General features: G+C 39.5%; 2 protein-coding genes across 10 annotated transcripts in view; one reads left to right on the top strand and one right to left on the bottom strand.

Moving 5' to 3' along the window:
* The window catches only part of LOC111873147 (tRNA pseudouridine synthase A), a 28,591-nt gene extending 17,916 nt beyond the window's left edge, over positions 1–10,675 (top strand). For all 9 annotated transcript variants that reach the window (XM_023867607.2, XM_023867605.2, XM_023867609.2 and 6 more), the window contains one exon: positions 10,029–10,675. The gene's annotated coding sequence lies outside the window, so the exon portion shown is untranslated. The remainder of the gene's footprint in view (positions 1–10,028) is intronic.
* On the bottom strand, positions 5,797–22,324 carry LOC111873148 (meiotic recombination protein REC114). Its single transcript, XM_023867610.2, has 6 exons — positions 22,222–22,324; positions 18,827–18,923; positions 10,345–10,467; positions 9,736–9,853; positions 8,064–8,150; positions 5,797–6,818 (listed from the first exon to the last, which is right to left on the bottom strand). Exons 2-6 carry the CDS (start codon positions 18,914–18,916, stop codon positions 6,688–6,690), a joined length of 549 nt encoding a protein of 182 aa, XP_023723378.1. The 5' UTR covers positions 18,917–18,923; positions 22,222–22,324; the 3' UTR covers positions 5,797–6,687.

Here is a 22,324-nt window from a genome sequence, read left to right as displayed (position 1 = left end):
CGCCACTCCCCTCCGCGGTGACATCACGCGGTGACGCGGAACTGCTTCCTACTGTGACGTGGAACGTAACAGGCAATCCTGCGGCTATATAAGTGAGCTGCAGTGCCGGTACGAGTAGAGTTCTAATGTGGGTACCAAGAGTTCTAATGTGGCTATCAGGGAGTTCTACTGTAGCCGCCGCCTAACACAGTTGTACGGTGACAGCCGCCGAGTTATAAAGTAACAGCCAGCCGACTACAAGTTGGAGTATAGCAGCCGTCGCGGAAAGAAGATCCGGACGTGTGTGTAACTGTGTAATTGAGAGCGTGTGATACAGTGATACCTAGCTCCCCTATTGTAAACGTGTAGACTACTGAAGACAGAGTGAACTGATTTGCGCATAGGGTTAGAGATCGTGAAACCCCGCAACAGTGTCGACAGATTAATGCGATTAGGGTTATAAAGTGTGAAACCCCGCAACTGTGAGATAAGTGATTGTAGCCGTTATTTGTAGATTGTTAAATAAACCCAATTAACCATCTCTACGGCGTCTTCAGTAACGTAAACACGTTACAATATATATTGTTTGCACTTGGGACGGATTTTGTATCATTTATCGTGTAGAGTGCAAGAGGATGCTTAAATATAATAAAGTAGAAATCACTTTGTGCAAAATCGGGACTGTACAGCAGATGTGTCAGAAGGTTCCATTTCAATTTCCGGGGGGTTTTCCATTGTTTTGGCTGTATGGAGGCGTGCATTGTCTTGAAGGAAGGCTACCCACTTTCCACCTCTCTTCCGCTTGGATCGGATCTTTTCCTTCACGTCTGATGCCAGGAGGTCTGAGTAATAAGCTGCATTGACTGTTCCGGCATCTGTCAGAAAGTCTACATGGATAACCCCCCCTGCCAGTCCCAGAAGAACGTTGCCATCACTTTTCCTGCCAAACGGCTCCTCCTCGCTCTCTTGGGTTTGGGAGAACTGGTATGCCGCCACTCGCGTGATGATTGCTGGGACTCTGGAATGAAATAGTACACCCACGTTTCATCGGTGGTCACTATAGACTTCAAAAATGCATCACCTTCATCTTCTACTGCTGTAGGAGACGACTGGCAACTTGCATGCTCACCATTTTGTTCACGTCCGTCAAAGTGCGTGGTACCCACCGTGCATTCACCTTGCAATAGTGCAGGTGGTATTTCATGATGTCTTCTACACTACCAACACTGATGGACAGCATTGCTCCAAGTTCCTTCATAGTGATGTGCCTATTCTCACGAATAAGTGCGTCTGCACGATCTGTGTTTGGCTTGGTGACGGATGTTCGCGGCCGACGATCATGCGGTTTGTTCTCCATGCGCTCTCTGCCCTCTCTGAAGCACTTACACCACTCAAACACACAGGTCCGTGAGAGACACTCTTCCCCATACTGTTGTTGGAGTGTGTGGTGAATTTCAGCGGACGGGACGTTTTCTCCGAGGAATTTGATCACAATGTGTTGTTCCATGCTCTGCCATACCTCTGTTCACTCATCACTCTGGCAACTTCCAGACAGGACTGAACAGGTTCTAACCCTAATAGGAGGGAAGGTGAAGGTTGTGGCTTCACTCTCTCAAGGTCACACAGCTGCTGCGCAGTGCGACTTGTTTACAAAGAAATCAGTCCCGGTCATATTTGAACCACCTAGTGTATAAGTATGTGAAAGAGGCTGGGCCAGCAATTACAGTGAAGAACGTAGGAGTGGAAGCAGCGAAGGCAACAGGCATATCAGAAAGTAGTGTCAGAAGAGTAATAAGAGAAACAAAAAATATCAAATCTGGGGCTTCCACTTCCTTTTCGACACCTCATAAAGAAGGACCTAGGAAATCTCCACTAGCCACTTTGGACAACTTTAATGAGTACGTGGGGCAAAGAACAATTAATGACTTCTGCAAAATCGAAAAATGGAGACCTACCCTGAAAAACGTTCACGAAAAGTTGAAGAAAACATTAGATTTTGAGGGATGCATCTCCACATTAAAGACAGTTATTTTGAAACTGGGATTCCGCTGGAAGAAAACAAAAAATTATTGGCAGATACTGGTGGAACGATATACAGTGGAACCTCGCTTAACGAGCATAATTCGTTCCACATCTTACTCCTAATGTGAAACACTCGTTAAACGAAACAATTTTTCCCATATAAATTAATGTAAAATATGATGATGCATTCCATGCCGAAAAAATACTCAAAAAATTTTCTGTATAACATTTATTCAAAGAAAATTATATATACATTGTTAAGGAGCGTGAATCGTCTTCATCTTTTCTTCTATGCCGAATGAACCAACCTGGAATGCGAATTCGATTTGCAGAAAACTAAAAAAAAAATGAAATACAGTATTTAGTTTATTATTTATGATACATATCTAATTCTTTTTTACTAGAAAGCTGTCTAGAGACATTTGTTTTTGCCGACGCTTCAAAATTTGGTGAAAATGTGACACAGCATTATCATTAAATAAATTTGTAACACGCATAGCCACTGCCTTATTAGGGTGATGCTTCTCAATGTACGATGCAACAGTTTCCCATGCTTTCAGCATTTCTCTTATTGTGCCAGAAGATTGTTGCTTTGCTGTTACTTCCTCCTCCTCCTCTGACAAACTCTCCTCCAAAACTTCTTGCTGTGAAACACAATGCAACTCCATAAGCTCTTCTGTGGTGAGCTCTTGGCTGTGCTTTTCCACAAGCTCATCGGTATCACTGTTATCCACCTCCAGCCCCATGATCTTGGTCAAAGACACAATCTCGTTGACTACAGGCTCCACAGGTACTATCTCAAACCCCTCAAAGTCACATTCGACAACGCTCTCTGGCCAAAGCTTCTTCCAAGCAGAAGTGAGGGTTCTCTTGGTAACCCCTTCCCATGCCTTTTCGATCGTCTTGAGGCAGGCAACGATGTGGAAGTGATATTTCCAAAACTCTCTGAGAGTGAGATTGGTCCCTTCAGCCACCTCAAAACAACGCTCGAAGAGTGCTTCAGTGTACAGCTGAGTAATGGAGTGGTGTTTGGAGGCAGAAACTGGATCTTGATGAATTTAAATTCTTCAAGGAGGTCATCTTGTAGGTCTGGAGGATGGGCAGGAGCGTTGTCCATAACAAGCAAGACATGGTGTGGCAGATTCATCTCAAGCAAATATTTTTTCACAGAAGGACAAAACACTTCATTGATCCAATCAGTAAAAAGGTCACGTGTCACCCAAGCCTTGTTGTTGGACCTCCACATCACATTTAGCCTGCTCTTCTGGACTTTACACTTCTTGAAGGCTTGTGGAGTTCCTGAATGGTAAACAAGCAGCGGTTTAATTTTCAAATCGCCGCTTGCATTGGCACAAAATAGCAGCATGAGACGGTTTTTCATTGGCTTATGGCAGGGCAATGCATTATCCTCTGCTTTTATATAGGTTTGCTTTGGCATCTTTTTCCAGTAGAGACCCGTCTCATCACGATTAAAAACCTGTTGCGGCAGGTAACCCTTAGAAACTACGAGCTTCTTGAAGTCGCTGATGAAGTTCTCTGCTGCTTTGTGTCGGAGCTTGCTGCTTCGCTGTGCCTTACAACGCTGTGGATGCCGGTACTTCTCTTATACTTCACGAACCACGCACGGCTTCCCTTAAATGCTTCTTCTTTGGCCGTTGATGATCCTGGCGCCTTCTTAACGAGGTCGGCGAAAATCACTTTCGCCTTCTCACAAATGATGTTCTCATTAATAGTGTCGCCTTGCAATTGCTTTTCGTTTATCCATATGAGGAGCAACCTTTCAACATCGTCAAGAATACGTAACCGTTGCGTAGATATTCTTGTCACTCCCTTTGAAGCATCTATCCTTAATCTTGTCCTTGTTCTTGAGGATACTGCAAATTGTTGATGTAGACCGAATGTATGTGCGTGCTACATCAGCCACTCTCACACCTCGTTCTTGCTTTCAGTGATTTTACGTTTCATTTCTACCGTTATTTTTATTCTCATATGGCTTTCTTTTTGTGGCTTTTTCTTTGGGGACATTTTGCAAGAGTTATTAAACTTTTTCACAAATAATATGTCTGAAGACAAGTTTGGAAAAATGTGTGATCACAAGCGACACTAAGATGCTAGTGGAACAAGTGCTGAACACAGACTGATATAGCAAGCGCACAATCCGGTACTTCCCCTCTCATCTCTCGTTATGCGAAACATCGCTCGTTAAGCGGATCATTCCCTTACAATTTGTTTTGCTCGTTATGCGAATTACTTGTTATGAGAGGTGCTCATTAAGTGAGGTTCCACTGTAATATCAGAGCCAAACGTCTTCAGTATTTGTGGCAAATTGAAGAATATAGGGAAGAGGGCCACCCAATCATCTACGGATGAAACCTATATACATTCATCGCACACCGCCCCATATGCATGGAGTGATGGATCAATTCAGGGGTTATTTTCCCCTGTGTCCAAAGGCCAACGTCTCATAGTTATCCATAAAGGGGGAGAGCAAGGTTTCATCCCTAATGCCTGTGTCCGCTTGAAATCCCACCAAAAAAGAGGAGACTGCCACAGTGACATGAACTACACCAATTATGAAAAATGGTTAAAGGAGCGACTTATTCCTAACCTTCCCCCATATTCTGTCCTTGTCATTGATAATGCTCCCTACCATCATGTACAACTAAACAGAGGCCCTAACTCAAATTCAAAAGAGATTTTATGATATCCTGGCTAAAATATCACCTTCCACCTGTTACCTTCAATAACACTGATTTATCATCATTGCGGAATCCAGACATATATAATATTATCCTACCACTCAAACCGAAATACCTTTCCTATCAAAATAGTGGAATCTTTGCAGAACACAATCACAATATTTTACAACTCCCTCCATATCACCCAGAACTCAACCCAGTTGAGTTAATATGGGCCAACATAAAAAATTGGGTTGCTGAAAACAATACCACATTTAAGATGGTTGATGGCATTAAACTGGCAGACCAAAAATTGGCTTCCATAACTGCAGGAGAATGGCAGCGTAGGTGCTAACATGTAAGGAACATTGAGCAACAATTAATGTCACGGGAAGGCCTTTTGGACGCAGGATGGGAGTTCGTCTTCCATGCTGGCGGTGATAGTGATACAGTTCAGATGATAGCTCCAATTCACCTGGTGGTGATGAGGAAGGACAGGCATGTGGAGATGATATCTATGCGGACATTGCCGGTGTTGCCCCTTTAGAATAGACCTGTGTAATACGTAAATAAACTCTTCATGTATATAACAGTGAAAAGTGTACGAGTATAATAGTGTATAGTGTATGGTCATAATAGTCTGCCATTCGGCACTTAAAACTTAAACATCGGATGTGTGAACATCATTGAGACTAAACTGCCAACTATATGCAACACAATGAGGTAAGAAATTATTTCCTTTTGAGAACACATGTACTGCATTCCCGTCCACACCTGTCGGCATGCTGGAGCTCTCCCCGCCTCTACCAATACTTCTACTCCGCGTCAGAGGACTGTCACTTCTAAATACTACTACTATACTTGCAATGTTAGAAGCATGTATAGGGCAGGTTCGCTCAGGGCAGTGGCGCAAGAAATCTCAAAATATAGGTTAGATTTAATGGGAGTACAGGAGGTCAAATGGGGTGGAGGTGGCACTGAATCAGCAGGAAATATACACTTTTCTGTGGAGAAGGGAATGAAAATCATGAATAGGTATGCAGAGGTAGTTCCAAGAAATTTGTATGATGATCAGAAAGCAGGTTGAAATGAAGTGTCAGCATAAATGCTTGAATGGTTTGAAATTGAAGCAGTTTTTATTACTTGGATCATAACCATTTTTTTTTTATTCTCACGGGGTAGTTCATAAAGAATTTGTGCCAGCTAATGTGACAGTGAATCAGAAATATTGTCTTAAAGTGTTGGACTGTCCGAGAAAGAGGGTGATTCCAAATGGAAATTGCAGGACAATTGGATCCTTTGAGCTTCATCATGACAGTGCTTCTGCACACACAGCATTGTCAGTTCATGAATATCTGGCAAAAAAGTGCATTCCTATACTTCCACAGGCTTCATATTCTCCAGATTTGCCACTTTGTAGTTTTTACTTGTTCCAAAAATTATAATCGAGAGTCAAGGGCTATCATTTTCAAACACTTGACAGTGTTCAGAAGGATGTAACCGATGCCAACAAGAACCTGATAGAAGCTGACTTCTAGTCCTGCTGTGAGGAATGGAAAATTTGCTGGGCCAAGAGTGTTGCATCAGAAGGATTCTATTTTGAAGGGAGTAATATTGATTTAGGCAAATAATCGAATAAATGGTTTTGTACAAAATCTCATTACTTTGTTAACATGCCTCATACATTCTACAGAAAACTGACCTTAAACGCTGGATATTTTTTTGAAGATGTTACCACACAGAATTTTAGGATGCTGGCTGAAGTGTTACTCATGTCACTTCTATTGGAGAAGATATTGAATATATAAGTGGAATTTTCTAGTCTCATGTGTAGTCTAGTTTCATGAAGCAGATGAGTGATTCAGAAATTATTAAGGCAAGATAAACATACAGACATTATTTTCATACAAAATAAGGAAAGTGGATTGACACAAAAATATTTGGAAACAGTACATTTGAGAACATGACAGCTATTGATGTATGATATTGTAGAAATGTTATCATAAATTTATAGATGCATCTGTTGCAACACAGCATCCACTTTGTTGACAAGCTCAAGAAAGCTGGTGTCCAAGATGCACAATTGTATTGTCTTTTCCAATGGAAATTCTGGTGGTAGTGGTTCAGGAGCCAAGGAACCTGCATAGAAATAGATAAAATTAGTTAATAAGATATGCCAAACTTTTCATGTTACATACTGCTCTAAAATTTGAGACATTTTTAGGGTGAAACAAAGCATGGTGGAAAAACACTTTTTAATTCTTTATGATAGGTTTTTAATGAAAATTCAGAAACTGATAGATGTAATTAGGTCACATACTGGTATTAAAAAGGAGATGGTATAGAGACTGGCTACGGGTTGCATGACCAAGGGGTTCGAGTTCCGAGTCCCGGTAGGATCAAGAGTTTTCTCTTCTCCACATCGTCTAGACTGGCTCTGGGGTCCACCCATCCTCCTAGCCAATGGGTACCGGGGCCTGTTTCCTTGGGAGTAATGTGGTCAGGGTATGAAGCTGACCACACCTCCAGCAAGTGCCAAGGTCGAGAAAATATGGATCTGTACATACAGTCCTCCATGTGCCTTCATGGCATAGTGCTTAATTAGTTAAGCACAGGGACTTTACCTTTACTTTACAGGTATTAACGAAAATTGTTCTGCAGTCACATCGCCGTTCTTATTGTTTATAGCTCCAGTCATATATCTAATATCTTCACTCTTACTGTTTGTTTCAAGCTCAGAAATTGTCTTTCAGATATTCCCTTGTTTTCTGAATTGTCTCTTAATTTCACAACATACATGGTTCAGATTGCCTGCATTCATGTACCTGAATTCAGCAACCACTGCAATCTTGCTAAGATCTACAACCTTTATTTTAATAATGATGAATGTTTTGCAAAATGTAAGAAAAACTAATTTCTAGCTGTCATCAAATACACGTAGTTCTGTAATAAAAGATTTGTAGCAACGGTAATAAATCTAAAGGGCTCTCAGATGCACAGATTTGTGACGAATTTATTTGGGCAGTGTATTTCAGGTCTTTTTCCTCTCTCCTTTTGCTCCCACTTTGGAGCATAGGGCTGATTTCTCAGTTTCACGATCGTTTTACAGACAGTAGGACTCCTTGGATGAGTGATCAGCTCAATGCAAGGCTTCTACCTAAACACACGACAACACAAACACAGAATAAACGCGCGCGCACACACACACACACACCAAACATCCATGCCTTGTGTGGGATTTGAACCAATGATCCCGGCTTCTGAGTGAGCGAAAACAGTACATGCCTTAGACTGCTTGGCTACCGTGACTGGGACTATTTTGATTAGATTACACTTTCCATTCCTGTTTTTGGAATAAAATTTAAAAAAAAAAATGTTGCGTACCTACAAGTGTGTTTTCATTTGAAGCATCTGCCTTCATAAAACGATTGCACCACTCGGATATTGTCATGTGCTCTGACGTGCTGTCCTCTGAAATATGTTAGAAATGCACAACCATGGATACTCTCATATGATTGGAGGGTCTCATAGTGGTGGTTTTGAAGAGTTCCATCTTTTGCGATGTAACACCTTGTAGTCTGTTAAAGTCAACCAAATTCAAGTAAAGCTTTCCTTGTTGCCTGCCTATTGCTGGTTTCTTTCTTGATGACGCATTCATATGAAACTTTCAAGAGACTGCATTTCATTATATCCCAGAAGATAGAACTCTTCCTGGACACCGCCCTTTGATCACAAAGTTTTGACTTTGTCAGAGATCAGTACTATAGAAAGCACTTAAGTATCTTAAATCTCCCTGAGCTGGAACTTGGGGTTCTTTAGTATGGAAATCCAGTACCTTATCCCTAGATTACCAGGTCCCATAATACAGAAAGGGCGTGGATGATGTAGATATGGAGTACAACTGCAAATATTTTGCATACGCAGTTGTGGGCAGCCAGTATAGGATGAGCTGTTGGATGTGGGATTAACAGCACCTCATCACAGAGAGGAAGACAGCATGTTACAAAATGTCACCAAATCTCAATGGAAGAGACCACTTGGGAAACAGCTATATATGGGAAAATGATGTTAAAATGGATATTAGAATGTGAAGGTGTTGGCAGTATTCAGCTGCCTGTGACTGAATCCAATGGCAGGATTTTGTGAATGCAGTACTGTATTTGTATCTACATTTATATTTACATACACCAGAAAAAGGAGAGGACTGAGCATCAAGCCTTGTGCTTATGAGACACCAACTCTTTGTTGTTTGTACAATATGATTCAAACTATTTGCCTCCATTCCCATCTAACCCATAAGATAATTTTGTAATGTCTTAAGACTGACCAGGACAAAACCTTAGCAGGGTCACATACTCTTCCTTCATTATCAATTTGACTACATAAAAAGCCTTCAGCATTTTATGTGTAAATTTGTTAATGGTCAGACTTTTCTTAAACCGAACTGTTCATTAACTAAAATACTGCTACAGTTTAAGTAGTACATTATGCATTTTTACATAACTTTCTGGAACGCTTGGGATAGCGCAATTGGTATAGTGACTGGAATCGGGCTGGATGACCAAGAGGTTAAAGTTTGAGTTCCAGTGAGAGCAAGAATTTTCACATAGCCATGTCGTAAGACCAGCTCTGGGGTTCACCCAGCCTCCTATCCAGTGGGTACCAGGGCCTCTTTGCCTGGGGTAAAGCAGTGTGAAGCTGACCACTTAAAATTTAAATGTTAAATTATGGAAAATTTCAAAAATGGAAAAAATCATTGCCACTTTATGAAGGTTGAACGTATTATATGATTGTGATGCATAATACTAATATGGATCCATGTTAGGTTAGTTCAGTAGCAAAAGACGTATTTGATAAGACTACCTGAAGATGGTCCCATATGTGGACTGAAACATTTAGCAACTGTCAAATGTGAGCAGTTTATTTTTATCTGTTATTGTATTGACAGCCATATACCATCAATTATATGGTAGTCACTGAAAACAGATATTTGTAAATGAGTATAAATTCCTCTGCTTCTACAGTATTGCATTCAAGAAGCAGTATTGCCACTTACTTGTAGGATCACGTATTGATATATATTGCGACAAGATAGTCACACAGTCCCTGGAGTTTGATAATGCAGAGTTAAAATCTGTTGCAGTAAATTTCACACGAAACCGACGTGAAGTTTTCTGAAAACGAAAGTTTTTCTGAATTAATATTTGTTAGGTTCTATATTAGCACTGTATATCATATTGAGTTTGTAATTTTTAGTTTCTATAGCTTTCTGAAGGAAGCAGGTTATATAATATTAATGGGATGATGATTGTAAAGGAAACAGTGATATCCTGTTTTAATGTGTTGCAGAATTTACCTAATGGGACTGAGGAAAACCATGAAAAAGCATAGCCAGCCTCTGGGCCAGGAATGAAACTCATGACTTTCTGAATACTGTATAGCAGGAGAGTTAACTCAGATACTGCAACTGGTGTTGAAGCAAAAGTAAAAAAAAATACAGACGCCATTGTCTATGAATGAACATGACATGGAATTTTGTTCATTCTAGGATCTGCAGAAGGTAACTCCTGAATACCAAGTAGGAATCTTATCCACAATGTCACAACATCAAGCCTGAAGACATAATACATTAAAATGAAATTATAAACAAATCTAGATATCTTGCCTGATGTTTAATAACAATTACGAGGATTGTGTCTTTCCATACTCCTCGCAGTTGACCAGACCCTGAAGCAAGGCTCACTGACTCAAACACAGTTCCATATTGAACCACCAGTAACTGCATATTCTGCAATTGAAGCAGTTAGCTTTATTATTTGACACAAAAGAAAATGCTGTTATAGATCATGTATATGTGCTACAGGGTGACAAAGAAATAGGACTACTCAATTTTTAATGCCTATTATGAGGCCTGTGGGGCGCCTACTATGATTACTTTGTTTATTTTGTGTACAAAACAACTAAAAAATGCATAAAGTTGTTCTGTTAAAGTGTTATATTGGAGAGTTATATGAAACACTGTCAGGCCTTCTCCAGTTTCATTTAGGTCAAACAGTTCTAAAATCGCTTTACACGAAGACATAAGTGCTGCTGCATGCTTCTAGAGCATAACTCACTAAATATTTATCATAGCAAAAAACCTTTGGAATGGAAGCTGTAAAGAAAAATGAAACACACATTTTATGCCCAATACACTTTGGTCTGTAAACATTTTGGTTACAGAGGTAATTAAACAGTAATGAGTGAATGTGCTTGAATCATTACTATATGTAATGGTCTTCAGAACACAGGAATATTTCTAATGTCTCTTGTTTATTTATAATTCACAGACTCCAGGTCTGGTGTTTGTGTTTTGTAAAAAACTGAAAATCATTTAAAATGCATTTATCAGTGTTTTGCTTGAAAGTATCAGTTTCACACCATTCAAAAGAGAATCAAAAGTTAGCATTAATAAAATGAAGATCAAGAAACTATAACAGAGCAAACTTGCTCTAATTGTTATGCAATGCATATTGTCACATGTTTGGAATCCAGAAGGGTTACTTCCATGGAAACGGTAGAACAGACCGTTGCATAGGAAGTATGCACGTGACAGTATATTTTATAACTTCTTTTAATTTTGGTAATATTTTCCGTAGCATTGTAACTTCTGCATTCAGCGGTGAAAGTGAGCTCCAGTGCAACACAGATCACTCCACATCGTTTCTCATCATTGTCACATATGATTCCTATAAATTAATAAGATGAAATGTAGGTGGCTGAACATACTGGAAAATAATTTTTATTGTGGGTAGGGTTGGGCTTATTACCTTGTTGTTTGCTGATTACCGGATGATCATTGCCAAATGTTAAAACAAGTTTTAAGGATCCATCTAATTATGCCAAGCAAGGGAAATCTGATCTAAACTTCACCTTAAGAGGACAAGAGTGAAGGCACTTGATGGAACTGAATTGGTTAAAGAAAAATTATTGTACTCAGAAGTGCTGGGTTCTTGGACTCTTGTCTATTCAATATTCTAAAAAACTATAGAGCACAATGTTTCGGAAATTGGATCTCGACAAAGTTCAAGAATCCAGTATATTTCGAGTGTCATACACCATGATCAGAATCCTTTAGAATCTAAGATATTTGTGGATGAAAAGATAAATCAACAAGTTAGCAGTTTTAAATATTTGGGTTATGAAATGGAGAATAAGGGAAAGGTGTGAAAGGCCCGTATGGTTGTGAGTCATCGAGGCTCCCACATTTTCTTGAGACAGTTGGCTCACAGATGATGGTAAGGTCAGCCTTATGTGCCGGCTGCACTTTACCCTCCCCCCCNCCCAGGAAGTTTCCTAGTACTCATTTCTCTTAGAGGCTGAGTCAACGTGATGGCCACAGTGCGGCTCAAAGGATTAAGTCAAGTAAAAAAATTCACCGGAATGAAGTGGAAATATGGAGGAGAAATCAGGTTCCATTTCAACTATAATAGAATTCATTAGATAAAGAGGTACATAAGAAGTATTGTTAAAAGCTATACAAGATAAAAGCCATGTCAGTGTTACATGGCTATGAAACCTGGACCCAAAGAGCAAACCATAAATGTGAAACACACAGCATCCATAAAATAATGGCCTTGTAGAATAGGCTGAAAAGACTTTATTTTGAGTATGTGTAACAGCTGCTTAGCAAAAAAAGGCATGGAAGTGCAAGCTGACAGGACTCTTAACTGGTAGAGATGGCAGAAGGAAATTTAATGGAGTGTGAATGGGGTATATGAGCACAGTCCTCCTAGTTGATGATGGTCATTATAAAATAATTTTCAATGCCAAAGTTTTGTTGTTCCCACCATCATATTTCTGTTAGAGTTTACTTACAATTGATACAGCTAAAGCACAGCTCATAGTTGAGTACCCAATACTCTTAATGTCAAAATGTACCAGTATTTTCATCTATATTACTATGTATAGGTACTTCATATTTTTGTGGGAAGGTACGTATATGCACACACAAACATATAATGTTTATCATGTTTTAGAGCAGCTATTTTCAGTAACCACGTATGGTTTTGATTTTAGTTTGTTCTTGTTTACTACTATGCCACTGTAAGCCACTTCACCTTGCATTCACAAACTTGCATCTTGTATTGTGAAGTACTAAAAGAGCTGTAGGACCATTCAGAACAGAAGGCATGGAAAGCTGACATCCAGGGTAATGCTCCTCCATAACAATGCCTGTCCACTTGAGCACTGCTGGAGCATATCAACTTGGAGTTCTTTGACCACCCTCCTTACAACCCTGATCTTGCTCCAAGCAGTTACCATCTGTTTACCTGCCAGAAGAACTGCTTGGGATCACAGTGATTCAACAGTAATGAGGAGTTTATGAAAGATGTCAAAACCTCGGCACAGCTCACAGGCAGACTTCTTTTACACAGGCATACAAAAACTTATTCCTTGATACAACATGTGGCTGAATACCAGCGGTGACTTTGTTGAGAAGTAGCTTAAGTATGTATGTATTTTTTGCATGTAATAATTTTTTCTGATTGCTTATTTTGTTAACAGCTCAGAGGAGGTTACTTTCCAAATAAGCCTCATAAATCTTCTAAGGAACCCCTTCTGCACCCAGGATCTCTAAATGTATGATTCAGAAATAATAAACTTGCTTATTTCTTATACAGTGGAACCTCGCTTAACGAGCACCTCTCATAACGAGTAATTCACATAACGAGCAAAACAAATTGTAAAAAAAATGATTCGCTTAACAAGTGACGAGAGGGGAAGTCCTGGATTGTGCGCTTGCTACCTCAGTCTGTGTTTAGCACGCGTTCTGCTAGCATCTTAGTGTTGCTTGTGATCACACGTTTTTCCAAATTTGTGTTCAGATATATTGTTTGTGATTTTTTTGTCCAAAGTATAATAACCCTTGCAGAAATGTCCCCGAAGAAAAAGCCGCAAAAGGACAGCCATAAGAGAATAAAAATAACCGTAGAAATGAGACTTAAAATCATTGTAAAGTGAGAACGAGGTGTGAGCATAGCTCACACCTCGCTCTTGCTTGTTATGGACAACACTCCTGCCCATCCTCCAGACCTACAAGATGCCTCCTCGAAGAATTTAAATTCATCAAGATCCAGTTCCTGCCTCCCAACACCACTCTGTTACTCCAGCCTATGGACCAGCAGGTTATTTCCAACTTTAAGAAGCTGTACACTGAAGCACTCTTCGAGCTTTGTTTTGAGGTGACTGAAGGGACCAATCTCACTCTCAGAGAGTTTTGGAAATATCACTTCCACATCGTTGCTTGCCTCAAGATGACCGAAAAGGCATGGGAAGGGGTTACCAAGAGAACCCTCACTTCTGCTTGGAAGAAGCTTTGGCCGGAGAGCATTGTCGAATGTGACTTTGAGGGGTTTGAGATAGTACCTGTGGAGCCTGTAGTCAACGAGATTGTGTCTTTGACCAAGATCATGGGGCTGGAGGTGGATAACAGTGATACCAATGAGCTTGTGGAAAAGCACAGCCAAGAGCTCACCACCGATGAGCTTATGGAGTTGCATTGTGTTTCACAGCAAGAAGTTTTGGAGGAGAGTTTGTCAGCGGAGGAGGAGGAGGTAACAGCAAAGCAACAATCATCTGGCGCAATAAGAGAAATGCTGAAAGCATGGGAAAATGTTGCATCATACATTGAGAAGCATCACCCTAATAAGGCAGTGGCTATGCGTGCTACAAATTTATTTAATGATAATTCTGTGTTGCATTTTCACCTAATTTTGAAGAGTCGGAAACCCTAAGGACAATTATGACATGGCGAGCGAGTATTTTGTACTTCAATTTTATGGCTTCATGTCACTCACAAGTTAGTTTGATGTTACGTACATTATTAACATTACAGAATCCACATATTCCTGCCAGTTTTAATATGTATTTTGTAATCAACAAGTGTGCAACGCCGGTCAAAGTTTGACACTTCTCTGGCCATTATCTCCATAACCGTTCAACTTTGGACATAGGTGTTTTGGGTTATATCAGCATACTTTAACATAAGGAACACCCTCCCGAAGTTTGGTCCATTCCTCCTGGGACATCCTGTATATATAATTTTCTTTGAATGAACGTTATACATAATTTTTTTTTAGTATTTTTTCGTCATGGAACGCAATATCGTATTTTACATTAATTTATGTGGGAAAAATTGTTTCGCTTAACGAGTGTTTCGCATTACGAGTAAGATTCTGGAACGGATTATGCTCGTTAAGCGAGGTTCCACTGTATTCCATTTCTTCAGCATCTTTCTGGTTGACAGGTATGCTGAGTGTGTTATTGGTACTTTTCTTGAGTGTGCCATCATTTATTCCGGGATTTCATGGCCTACAATGATGAAATTTATGTAACCAGACTTGTAGGTCTTATTTCTTTGGGTAACTGACTGAGGTATTCATATTGTCACGTGTTGGGTGTATAACGCGACAAATAACTTCACGGCGTATTCGAAATAGCGAATTTATTGCACATTCGCTCTTACAGTCGCCATTTACAATCTCACAACTACTGCCATCGGCAGTATCACAAATATTTACGGCAATTAACTGGTTTCTCTTTCTCTAGTAACTGGCTCAATACTCACTAGTGAATCGTGTTCCGTGCTCCTTATTTAGCCTCGGCACGGACAACACAGAATACAGTTACGTAATAGGTGGCGCTGTTGCCTGACGCCGTGTTTACCGGTTGCCTAACAGCAGTCGTTGCATGGGGTTCCCTGTTGCGTGACGCCGTGCTTACAAAGGCGTTGCTGGGCAACGCTGCCGAGAGTTGTTTATTGCTGCATAGCAACCGCGGGGGAGGGGGGAAGTACAGGCGTTCTCAAAAGGAAAAAACTTCTTACGTCATGGTGTTGCATAGTGATGGTGGTTTATTCTCGTTGATGTTCACACATCCGATGTTAAGTTTTAAGTGCCGAATGGCAGACTGTTATGCACTATACACTGTTATACACTTTTCACTGTTATATACTTGAAGAGTTTATTTACATATTACACAGGTCTATTCTAAAGGGGCAACACCGGCAATGGCCGATTATTTTTTGTTTTCTTCCAGCGGAACCGCAGTTTCAAAATAATTTTCTTTAATGTGGAGATGCATCCCTGAAAATCTAACTATTTTTTTCAACTTTTCATGAACGTTTTTCAGGGTGGGTCTCCGTTTTTCGACTATGTAGAAGTCATTAATTGTTCTTCGCACCACAGACTCGTTAAAGTCGTCCAAAATGCCTAGTGAAAATTACCTAGGTCTTTCTTTATGGTGTGTCGAAAAGGAAGTGGAAGCCCCAGATTCGATATTTTTTGTTTCTCTTATTATTCTTCTGACACTACTTTCCGATACACCTATTGCCTTTACTACTTCCACTCCTATGTTCTTCACTGTAATTGTTGGCCCATCGTCTTTCGTATACTTGTATACATTACTAACAATTTCTCTTGATTGTGAATGCAACACTTTTCCAATCAATTTACTTCGTGTAGGTGGCATGTTAAAGGAGACAGAGAAAAAATGTACAAATATAAATAAAAAAGAAAATCAACGAATAAAATAAATAATAAAATATTGTCACTGTCACCACTTGACTTCTGGCCCAATACTTCAGTGCCACGTCTCAACTATCTTTGGCTGTGGTTGGATCTCAACTGTCTTCGGGAACGGCTATCCCAGTACTGACTTCTTGCTGTCTTCTGTCCAAGTGAAAGTCACAGTGCGACTGACGGTCATGTATTCGATCCCGCCTCCACACGGGGATGTCGAGGCGGGTTCGAATACCTCCACCTTGACCCTGCGAGTCGTAGGAGGCGACGAAAAGGGAAGTCTCAAATCTGTCTTCTGTCTCTGTAGCTCTCGGCTTATGTAGGTGTTCTGCGGACTGGATACCAGATACCATTCCTCACTGTTTCGTTTCTACTGTCCGCTGTTACGTAACGGTCGCAACGAACTCTCTGTAGTTCATTTCTGGGGAGACGCGTTCGTTGCTTCTGCATTGTCTACGCAACGGCTCCCTGTTCTTTGCGTTAGCATGGAATTGCCTATTCCAAACTCACGTGTTCGGCAATCTGTTGCCTCGGGAACCCTCCTTCGCAACGGTCTGTTTGTATTCGATTTGTCGCTGTTGGAACTCAACAATTTCCATTGTAGCCGTTGCGCGGCGATGGACGTAAGGTAACGCGTCACAATATTAATGCAGTAATTAGAGAATAATACACTTAAATACGACTCCTGGAGTCAAAACTTTTTAACTTGACTGTACAAGGAAGAACTCTTGGGACATCCGCTAGCACTGAATGCCGATGAATGACTAATCACAGCACCCCTCAACTTTCACGAATGGACCTGCCCATCCACGGCGCAGCTTTTCCTGGACTGTCAGCTCTAGGTACCAGAGCTATACATCCCCGTTCATTTTTTTCCCCGTTGCTGTGCTTGCTGTGTCTCCCGTTGTTTCGGCTACTCCTCTTGCAGCGACTATTCTCCGGCCGTTACATCCGCTCCCCTCTTAAGACCAGCTCGTGCGATGGATGAATGTGATATAACTGGATCTTCTGGCAAGTCAACAGGAAACCGCTCGAGACGAGCTGGTCTTAAGAGGGGAGCGGATGTAACGGACGGAGAATAATTGCTGCAAGAGGAGTAGCCGAAACAACAGGAGTCACAGCAACGGGAAGAAAAAGGAACGGGGAAGTACCGTTAGGCTGTTCTGGACGAACAATCTTTAGAAGGGAGCAGTGTGACGTATTTGCGCTATGCAGGACATCCCCTCCCCCACCAGCGGTGACGTAAGACCTTCGGAGCGTTGCCGCTGCTACGGTAACAGGCCAGTGAACACCCCTCCCCCTCCCGCGTTGACGTTACCAAGGGATGCCGCCGTTGCTATGCAGCAGTAAACAACTCTCGACAGCGTTACCCAGCAACACCTGTAAACACGGTGACTAGGCAACAAGGAAGCGAGGCGTTTCCCGTTGTCCAGCTGAGGGTTTATAAGACAACTGGACTGCCTAAGGAGTCAGTTAAAGTGTAGCAGTCCCTGAAGACAGTTAAAATATAGCAGTCGCCGAAGACAGTTAAAGCGTATCAGTCGCCGAAGACAGTTAACTGTTTAACAGACACACACAAAAGTTAGCGCACTGCAGGAAATAAACACTAAATTCTGGTTACTTCTCTTTAAATTCAAGTTCTAAACACACAAGGATATGATATCACATATACTTTGTGTTATTTATCATTGTGGCACTTCATGATATAGCATGCAAGTGCCAAATACTCGTAGATCACTTTATTAATTATACCATATATGGTCTGTTGGTAGACTGGACACTCCTGTATCATTTATATGTTTGCTTTCTAAGTGACAAAGCAGCACATAGATTTAGATAAATTTATTTATTCTAAACCATATTGTCACAATTTAAGGGTGTTAGATATGGATTGCATATTGGATTTATTATCTACTTGTATACACCACTCAGAACTACACTTTACATATTGCTGACACACATGGTCTAATGTCCTCAGTCTGTTACAGTTACCACTAGCCGTTTCATGGCAACGGGTCTTAACACAGGAACTATAACACCCTCACTGAATCACACATAAAGCCGTCCTTTCACACCCACACTCTTGCAATTAACTCTTTTCTTCACAGCCTCCTGTACAGAACTCTTCTCAGTTGACTGTATCCCAGGCTGGTGGTGATTTCACACCAACCTCCTAGTCTACCTTTCACAGGCTGAATTTCAATTGAACCCTCTCACTCAGTCTGAGGTCCACACTATGTAGGTCGTGGCCAACCCAACAGAAAACACTGCCTCCAACAATCCCTCTATTGCTAATGTGTTTACTGGCTGTTAACAAGGGACCCATGTTGCATCTCAGGATCATTGCATAGCAACCATACTACACGTTACAATATATTGTCTTGTAGAACTGCTAGGCAGACACAGCAGAAGAAAATAGAGAAGAGAATTTATAGTATACATAGAAAAAAATCATAACACAATCCTAGAACTGATAATATTTCTATTACAATGAAAACTAAAAAATTATTATACAGTATTTGCAAGTTTCTCTGTGCAAATAAAATAAAAATAAAGAGTATTTAAATATCTTCATATTGTTTTTACCTCAATCAAGAGTGTAAGCTGGCCCTCACTACTATCCACCTGATGCCAGCAGTTGCCGTCCCAACGAGCATACTTCTCCAGTGGCCACATCCTGTCTCTGTTTCAATAAAAACAAGGAATCTAATAACAATATGGCAAACTTTTGCAGTATGTTTGATAATCTTAGATTTGGATCATTATTATTCCTAAGATTTAAATAGAGCTCTCTTTTGTGCTGACATGAAATCTTCATACCATCTGTCACCCAAGTGTTATATTTAGTTTTAATTTTAAATTGTTTTTCTTGAACAGTTAGAGTCGAATATTCTTATATTAGTATTAAGAAAGGAGTTGAATATTGTATCAACATCCTGATCAACGAGATATTCTCCCAAGTTTCATAACTTAATTCAGTCAAAAACTCATTCATAGAGGACTTACTAAATTTCCTTACTAATTGGGTGCAACTGTTATGTGTTTGTAAGTTAATATTATTTATGTATATAATCTGGTCATCATGATCAGACAGACCATTGACAGGTGGATTTGTGGTATAATTTCCACTTCTGTTAAGATCAATGAAAATATTAACAATTGCAGAGATTGAATTATTTCCGATTCTAGTAGGAAAGTGCATTGTACTACAGAGGTTAAAAGAAGATAACAAGGTGTCTAATTGTTTTTCCCTATTGTTGTCAACAAGATAATTATCGTTTATATTGCCACAGATAATAAATTCTAAATTAGCATTGTATAGGTATTTTATAATGGCATCTAAGCCGTTACCAGATGGAGCTCTATAAATGGATAGAATACAGATATTGTTAAATGGAAATTGAAGTTTAACTGCACATACTTTTAAGTCTTGCTCTTTGCAAAATTCATTTAAGTTAACATTTGAAAATTTTAATTTTTCGTGTACAAAAATACATACTCCACCTTGTCTAAGAGCTTATCTGCAATATATAGCACCAAGATTGTAGTGCTCTATATAACTGTGAACTAAGTCTGGGTGATGTTCCATTAAACATAACAAATGTGACAGTTCAGGATACAAGGAACTTATAAGCTCGTTTGTTTTGCCTTGTAAGTGCATGATATTTTGATGATATATATTTATTGAGTTATTATCAGAAGAATATATTAAAAACTTGTTATTATCGTAGGACTGAGCGTTAATTCTCAAATGATCTTGGTTTGATTCAGCATTTGGTCTCTAAGTATTATATGCTCTGTCTAAACTATTAGTCCTGAAGTTACAAGCTGAGCCAGAAATATGTTTCACCATAAAAATCCTCATTTATTGTTACAGGAGTTCTCCCTTGTCTAGTAGACATTCTGTTTCCTACTATTTTCGTTAACGTTGGTTCAGGATTCTGTGAAAGATGAGTTAAATTTAATTTTATTGGACCTATTATTTCTATGCTGCTTTATGTTGCAGCAGTAGGAGAACCATTATTTAGAACCATGTTAGAAGTTTCAATTTTCCAACCTAAACTGATTGGAACTGTAGCCTCTTTTAATATTTTATATCAGTAATATTAATATGAGAAACAAGCTGCTTAGAAGTCACATCTTTACCTAACTTGTTTACATGGAGTCTGTGGTTTGTAAAAAGTCCCCTATTAAGGTCCATATTTAAGAGTGTACAGTGCTCATATATTTTAATGCATTTAACTGATTTTACTATTGAACATAATAATTCCCTTGTTTACGCAAGAAGATTTTATCAAGTCAACATTTTCATCACCTGGTTTGGTACTTCACAGATGTGCTGATGAATTAACAACATCAGCATACCTACAAGTGGAGCTTCGCTGAAGGGCCATGTTACGAGAAGCCATGATTTTCCTATAGAATTTAAGACCTGGTTGGAAAGATGATGAACGATGGGGCTGCAATTTGGGCTACTTGGATTAGATGTTCACTAAATCATGTAGGTCTTTCCTTTGAGTTTTGAGGGCCTTATTGTCTGTTTTAAGCTGAGTGACATCATCACACAGTTTGTGTACAGTTCACCAAAGATCTGATCAAATCAAATGGCCAGACCCCACACTGATTAACAGTCTTCAGCTGCATACACAACATCTCATATTTACTGGAATGAGTGAGTGGCAGCAGAACATGTTACATTTCTAGCGAAACCACTTTCTTGGCATGGTCAGATGTAGAAGACCTGTGCATTGTTACACCAATGCAAGCTTAAACAATTAACAAGGTTGGCACATTTGATGATAGACACCTGAGTCAATATAATACACGTTATTTTGTTGATTTGTAGACAGCTAAAATTATATCGGGTAGTTCAAGGCTCAAAACACTGAATAAATTTCTGTTTTCTATAACAGACTTCAGAGCACATGTTACAAATATCTTAAGTCATAGCCAGGGTGGCCACAGGAGACTGAAAAGCCCAACCCTCCCATATGACACAAGGGCTAAACAGCTAACAATAACAAAAACAAATAAACAACATGATGATGATAATAATAATAATATGTGAAAACATTTTGATTTTTCACAGTGTTAGAGAGAGGGTAATTTGTGGGAAGGTAACAGCAGCTAGGGTAGTTAAGACGTACTCCCCATCTGATGGAACATGTAGGTTCATTACCATGTTCACAACAGCCTGCCAATAGATTATCCTGTGACGAATTAGTATCCTTACACCCTACTTGTGTAAATTTCATTTTAATATTATCATCTCTCCTTGGTCGATGTGAGCTCTTCATTTCAGGCCTTGTGACTAAAATTTTGCATGTAATTCTTATTATTGCCAAATTAATGGCCAGGTAAGGCAAATTTCTAATCCAACGGCATAATTAATTTATTATTATTATCTTCTAGAATCAGTGGTTAATCTCGCCACTCAGCATTCAAGACTGTAGTACTTCCATTATTATGTGTGATGCTCCCATTATTATTGTTGTTGCCACATTTGTTATTATTAGTTACTCCTACTATAAAAGAAATGACTGCTTCATTTTACTTACCGTATTTACGCATGTATAGGCCGCACATTTTTTGCCAAAAATTCAAGAGGAAAACTGGGGTGTGGCTTATATTCGAAATATTGGAAATCACACTTCATTTAAAAAAATATATATATTCATAATTAGTAATACAGGGTGTAATACTCCTGAAATAATATTCCAAGAAAATTATTTTTTCTATAATTTCTGTCCGAAAATTGTGCTGCGTCCTATACATGCGTAAATACGGTATTTATGATGCAGTTAATGATGATATTTATTTTGTAACCTAGATTTCTGCCTATTTTAAATTTCACTGACCTAACCAGAAGCAAAATAAGCAACAATACACATTGGAATTATTACATAACAATATTTATACTTGGGGTGCAATAAAATAATACATTTATATTTCTTTATTCGCTTATTGAAAAGACTTATTACCTGAACAGAATCTAACTTCGTATGCAAGTTTCTGCCAACAACACGAATTTAAATTATTCATAAACAGCGCCACTTCACCAGTTACAGAATACTGTGTGGCTTT

Source organism: Cryptotermes secundus, unplaced genomic scaffold (assembly GCF_002891405.2).
Source record: "Cryptotermes secundus unplaced genomic scaffold, Csec_1.0 scaffold259, whole genome shotgun sequence".
Taxonomy (NCBI): domain Eukaryota; kingdom Metazoa; phylum Arthropoda; class Insecta; order Blattodea; family Kalotermitidae; genus Cryptotermes; species Cryptotermes secundus.
Note: the sequence above shows the minus strand (reverse complement) of the source record. Positions and strands in the feature narration are given on the sequence as shown.